The sequence below is a fragment of the Hevea brasiliensis genome, chromosome 13, assembly GCF_030052815.1.
Source record: "Hevea brasiliensis isolate MT/VB/25A 57/8 chromosome 13, ASM3005281v1, whole genome shotgun sequence".
NCBI lineage: Eukaryota > Viridiplantae > Streptophyta > Magnoliopsida > Malpighiales > Euphorbiaceae > Hevea > Hevea brasiliensis.
This window is the reverse complement of record NC_079505.1, coordinates 66,223,493-66,230,559: the sequence shown is the minus strand read 5'-3', so window position 1 is coordinate 66,230,559 and position 7,067 is coordinate 66,223,493. Positions and strand designations below refer to the sequence as shown.

Below are 7,067 nucleotides of genomic sequence, written 5' to 3'. Positions count from 1 at the left end.
TGTTAATTAATGGTAAAGTCAAGTGACGAATTTTTGTTCAAAGTTTTGTGTTCCCACACACATATATATATTAAAAAAATTTAAATAATTATTTTTTATAAAATAAAATTTTAATACTTAAAACTTAAAAATATTTAAATAAACGTTAATGTTTAATATAATAAACATTTACCATTATTTAAGAATTATTATTATTATTTAAAATTGATTTGACATTGTATAATAAATTAATTGAACCATAGGATTAAAAGTTAACTAATTGAATTATTAAAATTTAATTAAATATAATACATATTAGTATAAATAAATATGTTTAATTAACTATTTTTAGTTATTTAAAATTAAACTTTCAACATTTATTAGGTCTTAATGGTGTTTCAAAATTTTATATAAAAAATCCCTAAAAAAATTTCACAAAAAAAAAATTAAATTCTAACTAATATAATTAATTATTTTTTATATTTATAAGTAATATATAAAATTTTTTATAAATATATAAATACATTTTAAATATTAATGATTTAATATTATATTAAAAAATATATAATAAAAAATATATTATTTTATAACATTTATCATATAAATAAAAATATTTTAAATATATTTTATAAATTTTAATTCACTATATAAGAGTCTCATTTTTCAATAATTAGATTAATAGTTGCGAAAAAGGAAAAATAATTAGATTGATAATTTAATAAATCCAGTCACAAAGCTTCAATTGATTGTGGTAAGGGTCTATCTCTGTCATTTATTTGTATATGCCGTGTGTTTTATTTAAAAAAAAAAAATTAAATATATATTTTTTATCCACTTTCTTATTTGATTTAACAGAAAACGCACCGAATTATCAGTTAAAAGTCACCAGCTGAGTACGCACTGCGGCTTATTTCTTTCTTTTCCCAGAATTTCTTAACTGCCAAACAGCCATTACTCACTAGCGAAAAGTTGCACCTGATTTGATCCAAACCTCCTTCAATAAACGATAAATTGCGAGAATTTTAGAAGCTAAATATGATCGGAGTAGGCAAGGTCAAGCAATACTCTAATGTCCTCGACAAACCACTCAGTAAGGGTAAACAAGAGGTACATCCCTAATCCCTAATCCCAGCTGTTTGGTTTCCGAGAAACTTTCGAAGAATGGTAAAGAAGCCGATTTATCCGCTAGGCAGCTTTTTGTTTTTTAGGTCTCTTATTCTGGTTATTTTTGTGATCCTGTTGTTTCTCTTTTTGTTCTGCTGCATCCAACCAAAAGGAATCTTATATCTATACTGCATTCAGATCTTAATCTTTTGCTGAAATTGCGTGTAGTTGGTTTTATACTTGGGCATCGTTTTTTTATACCTTTTAGCTAAGGAAATAGGGAAAAGAAGAGAAAATTGAAAATTGAGTTTTAGATTTTTGATAATTTGATCCGAGAGCATCTAAAACTTCCGATAATGGTTGCCTAGTTCTATCATTTGACTGAGGCGAGTTTAACTTTGTGCAATTGGAGACCATATAAAATTTCATTTTTCAAGTTAGCTTTCTCATAAACCTCTTTCATGGTACTTGTAAGTGGGTTTTTGTTCTTAAATTTGGTGTTGGGAGTTGAAATTTTCTAAATTGATTGATTGTTAGGCATTTGTATTTCTCAGGTCAGTTTGAGTGCGTTTGCATTTTTGTTTTCAGAACTCGTTCAATACAACCAGACACAAGTTGACAACATTTCTGAATTAGAACGAAGGTAAGCTGCCATTTTCACAATTTCAACATAATTAGTATTATATCTGTAGCACCATTTGTTTGTTTTTATCTCTGTATTTACATAGCGGATGAGAAATTGTGGGGCAATAAAAGGAAATGGTCTCATCATTCCACCTAATTCAATAGTTTCTTGAGTTCATTATTTATTTTGTTTCTAGGCAATGAGGAATGTATACAGAATATTCATATTGATACTTTTGAGGCATAATTTCTTCCAACCTCTCTGAGCATACATTTATGGAAGCTGAAGAGAAATAGAAAGTAGAAGCACAGAATAAAAGAGAAGAATGTCAAGAAAATTTTCTGTGAAGTTGATATGCTTTAAACTTTTGATTCCGGGCATCTGCAACTGTACATGGCTTTCTATTTAATTTTTGGTATCTTACCTTCTGGTTTCATCGTTTGTGATAATATTTGTGGAATGGAGCAGGCTGGAGGATGCAGGCTATGCAGTTGGAGCTCGAGTTCTTGAACTTCTTTGCCACAGAGAAAAGGTATGACATTGTTCCTGGAGTTCTCCTTAGCTAACTACTCAAGACAAAACTGACCAATTTAAAAAATAGCTATCTTTTCTTAAGTCATGAAAATATGCTTAGATTGTTGAATTGAAAGTAAAATGTGTTATTTAAATTCTTCATATGAGTATGACATCTGATGCCTTTGATTGCTCTAGTTTGTGTTGACTGGATTCTCCAAAATTCATGTGCCCACAAAATAGATGTCCTTGTTTATGATTAATGGATTTCCACGCATCCTTAAATGTTTTGTGTCCATGGCTTGGTTCAATGGCAAAAGTGTTGTGTTTGAATCGTCAATGGTACAGTTTTGAGTATTTATAGCAGCTGCTTTATGTGAATTTCCACGGAGACCCCATTTTTGTGCAACTATACATGGGCAGTGTGCCTTTGTTTTTAGATCATTATATCATTCTAGCTTGTTTATATTGTAAACCATCTTAATGCCATAGACATATTGTGTTTGTTTACTCTGGAATCAGTTAGTTGTTGAACTTTCAGCAACAAGCATGCCTTTAAGATGAATGCAACAAGCCTGCCTTTATATCTTCTTAATTGTGATAAAGGCAGTGTCTGCAACTTGTAAAAAGCATGTGCAAAGGCATTTGGTGTGGGTTATTTCCCTTAGTGGCATTGCCTCTTCTATTCTTCCACTTATGTCATTTGGCCACACCCTGCAGCAACTTTTTCTAGTCACAGTAACTTCTATTATCCACAAATTGAATTCTTTCAAGTTCCTTTCCTTAAAAATATAGTAGCATATCAGCATTAAGTTTCCTGGTCAATTTTTCATTCTTTTTTTTTTCCTGGGGTGGGCAGGGGCAGAGTGGTGGTGGTGTGGTGGAGTGGGAAAGCTAGTACCTTGAGGGTTTATGCTTTGACACTTAGGGGCATGTGGTTCAATTGTTGACAAAATTTTACCTTGAACTTTACTTTGTTAGCAGTTTAAGGACAAATAATCTAACCCCTTTTGTAATCTTGATGTGACAGTGTGCAATCAATAGAATGAAATAAAAATATTTTTTTATTTTAATTAAAATTTTTAAATTTTCTAATTATTTGTGAGACCCAAGATACGTTTGACAAAATATTATTTTATTAGAATTGGACTGCCACATTTAGCATAACTAGTGACATTAGAGTATTTGTCTTTAAAGTGCTAACAAAGTAAAGCTCTGGATACAATTTTGTCAAAAATTAAACCACAAGCCTACAAGTGTCAAATTGTGAAACCTTGGGGTACTTTTTTTTTTTAATGCTTTTACCATTTTTTTTTTCCTATTTCCATCAAGCAAGCATGATATGTATGTGTAGAGACAGACACATCTTGAGCTTTGATGATGTCTTGCATAAATTTGGAATTCCTACTTAAAGATCCTATTTTTCCATTTAACATTTGGAAGTATTGCCATTCCTGTTGAATTGGTGCTTCTGAGTGCTTCCCGCCTTTCTTTTATTGTGAATTTGTATTTTATGCCATCATCATGTTATTGATACTGCATATTGAGCCTTGGTGGCTTTTCTTAGCTAATAAGCCAATTGGTTTTGTTTCGTGGATTATTTATTCTGCAAATTTGGTTTGGTGGAAATGCTATATTTGTTCTTTCTTTTGATGACACAGGGGAATAGAAAGGAAACTCGATTATTGGGTATTTTGTCTTTTGTACACAGCACAGTGTGGAAGGTGTTGTTTGGAAAAGTAAGTTGATTTTTCACAAGTTTCAATGAGTTCCTAAAGCTGCCTTTTATCTGAAAATAGAATGTTGTATCACGTAAGTAAATCCTTTTATTTAATTCTCTTATATCCACTTACGTATGCAAACCTTTTATTTTTCTTCTTAATAAGAACTTTTTCCATGTCCTATGACCTTTTCTTTTCTTCCTAATAAGAACCCTGTTCTATTACAAGCACTACTACAATTTGCCACAAAGCCTAAGTAAAAGTTACAACAGATGGATTTGCCTTTACGTTTACATGCATCTTGATCTGCTTGTATATGGAATAATTTTAAGAGATCATTTTGTAAACCTTTGTTTCCCTGGCATTTGCACACTGTAGGATGTTGCCAAAACTTTAGAAGCAATAGACAATAAGGACAAATCACATATGCAATGAAAATGTTGAGCAGAAAATAGTGAAAGGTGTTGAATATTACTAATGATAATGATGCTTCTCAAGTTTTATGGAGAGAGATTTGAAGGTGCAGAGCTAAGGCCATTTTTTATAGATATAAGCTAGCGTAATATGCAATTAAAGTACGTAACCAGCTCTTCATTGTTACATTAGGTAGCTGACTCTCTTGAGAAAGGCACTGAACATGAAGATGAATACATGATCAGTGAGAAGGAGCTTCTTGTGAACAGGTGACGGTTATCTCCTTTCTCATTGTTAATATGGCAATTGCTGTCTTTACCCGGTTTTAGCAATTGCTTTTTTTTATTCTTTTGCAGATTTATTTCCATTCCAAAAGACATGGGAACATTCAATTGTGGAGCATTTGTTGCTGGAATAGTGAGGGTAGGTGCTAAGTTGAATTTTACCTGTTGAGGGATCTTCTAATGGATGAAATCTCTGATGGGTGTTTTCCCTTTTCCTCTTGAAGGGTGTTTTGGATGGCGCTGGTTTTCCAGCGGTAGTAACAGCTCATTTTGTACCCATGGATGGTCAGCAACGACCTCGGACAACCATTTTGATAAAATTTGCTGAAGAGGTAAATGCTATGATATCTATATATTGAAAGGTGCACATCATTGCTGCTAAAGCGTCTATTTTGAATTTGGTAGAATTGCGCATGTTAGTGGATCTACATTTACTTATCAAGAATGGTTCTTTTGTGCATTCATCAGGCATTCTTGTTAAGGTTGCTGTGTGGTTTTGCCTGTTCTAAATGTCTGTGGGTCTATATGCCTTGTGTCCTTCCAATCTGAATGTTAAATGAGCATCTTCTTGGCAAGTTGTATAAGTTTTCTGAGTCTTTCATAATATTTCACTTTTGCTTCAATGAATCTATATTCAATGAAATATTTGAGCAAATTTTATCTAATTAATTCCAATAACTTGTAGCTGTTATGATTATCCATGCAATTTTGGTGGTAAACATGTGTTTTCTTTCCATCTTCTTTGCCTCCTGCATACGGCTATGTTTTATCTATCTGCTTGAGCCTTTCATCCACTTCAAGAATTTCATTTCTGACATGCCATGTTTTATATTCCAGTCCAGACAACAAATTCCTTGCCGTCTGGAAAAGTCTCATGTAACTTAAATGGGCTTGTTCCTTCTGTGTTTCTTATTGAAGTACTTTCTGCTTGTTCTTGCCGACATTATGTTTGACATAGCATATATAGATTATTGCTGCCAGTTTCCTAGATTTATGCTTTTGTTTAACTTGGTTTCTGTTCATGGCTCTTTATAGCGTAAAGAATTAACCTATGCTTCCTATTTTTCTCACTTTTGTTATGATTCTTTTCCATTTTACTCGTTGAACCAGGTACTAAGAAGAGAAGCAAGATTAGGTTGATATTTTTGCCAAGATTTCATCATGTAATTTTAGTCAATCATGTTCTACAAAAGGGTCGAGAGTGGCGAATTTTCAGCCTATTTATCAAAGTAATCAGGATTATCACCTGCCAGTCCTATCGCATATTGTTGTCATTGTCAGATTCCTGCTTTCTTTATACGTATGCTCTTGTTCAGGTTGTGATTATTTTACTGATCTAGTTAAAGCAATTATTGCCACTGCAGTTGATGTAAAGTACAAGTTCTTACTCTAATTGCTTGTATGGAAAAGTGCATTGTTTTAACTGAGTTGTTTTTTTTTTTTTATTATTACTTTCTTTTTTTTAATTTTTAAGGAGACAATATATGATACTTATCATCCCTCAATGCAGTATATCCTCTTCTAAATATTTTCCTTTTTGTGAATTCTCTTTTAAATGTATTCATTTTTTAGTCTTTTTTTAAATGTTTTTGTTCTATGAATTGACAAATTAAGTTGAATTGTTGCATTGTAGGTCATTGGTCCATCAAACTTAGGATTAGAACTTGTCAACGGTTCATGGGCTCTACCTAGCTTGGAATTGGCTCTAATATGTCACGACCCAACCTATGGGCTGGACTAGCACTAGGACTTCGGTCGGTATAAAGCTCCTAAGACTAGCACTAGGACTTCGGTCGATATAAAGCTCCTAAGGCCCGTAGTAAGCTTACTGTTCTCAAACTCATGATTAGGCCCATAATTTAGGCCCAATATACATATAAAAATAAATTTAAATTAAAATATTATAACTTTATTTCGAGTCAACTTAACCCAATAATTATCAGAAACGCATATTAGGGAAGCCCAGCTCAATCCAGTTACATCATTTACAAATTGTTTAAGTATTATACAAATCTTTATTTATTAACCTCAAGAATATAAATTAACACAATTTTTAAATAGGGTCTATACTACTATTAACACATGCGGAGTTCTAAATTACAAATTTAGAGAATAATAATACAATTAAGTAATTATTGATAACCTGCGAGAAAAAAAAACAGGTTATTCTGAAAAAGGTCTCCTCCTGTAGCCTGGAAAAGTAAGATGAACAGGAGTGAGTGTTCGACTTAGAGAGTAAAATATCAATTTTAACCACAATTTCTATAACTATCTAAAGTTAATGCATCCTAAAGAATTGAATGCAACATCATCATAAATTTTATACAAATCACATCATAACAGTGAAAAGGTAATTTAGAGCACTCACACACCCAATACTGTTCAAACAGTATATATATGGGAGCTGATCCCCTATACAGCTCTCTT

At 32.0% G+C, this 7,067-nt stretch overlaps 1 protein-coding gene across 1 annotated transcript; it reads left to right on the top strand.

Moving 5' to 3' along the window:
• The first annotated feature begins 840 nt into the window (after positions 1-840).
• LOC110671814 (uncharacterized) lies at positions 841-6,063 on the top strand. Its single transcript, XM_021834399.2, has 8 exons — positions 841-1,086; positions 1,638-1,726; positions 2,177-2,240; positions 3,883-3,960; positions 4,549-4,625; positions 4,713-4,779; positions 4,865-4,972; positions 5,751-6,063. Exons 1-8 carry the CDS (start codon positions 1,015-1,017, stop codon positions 5,778-5,780), a joined length of 585 nt encoding a protein of 194 aa, XP_021690091.1. The 5' UTR covers positions 841-1,014; the 3' UTR covers positions 5,781-6,063.
• Positions 6,064-7,067: the final 1,004 nt, after the last annotated feature.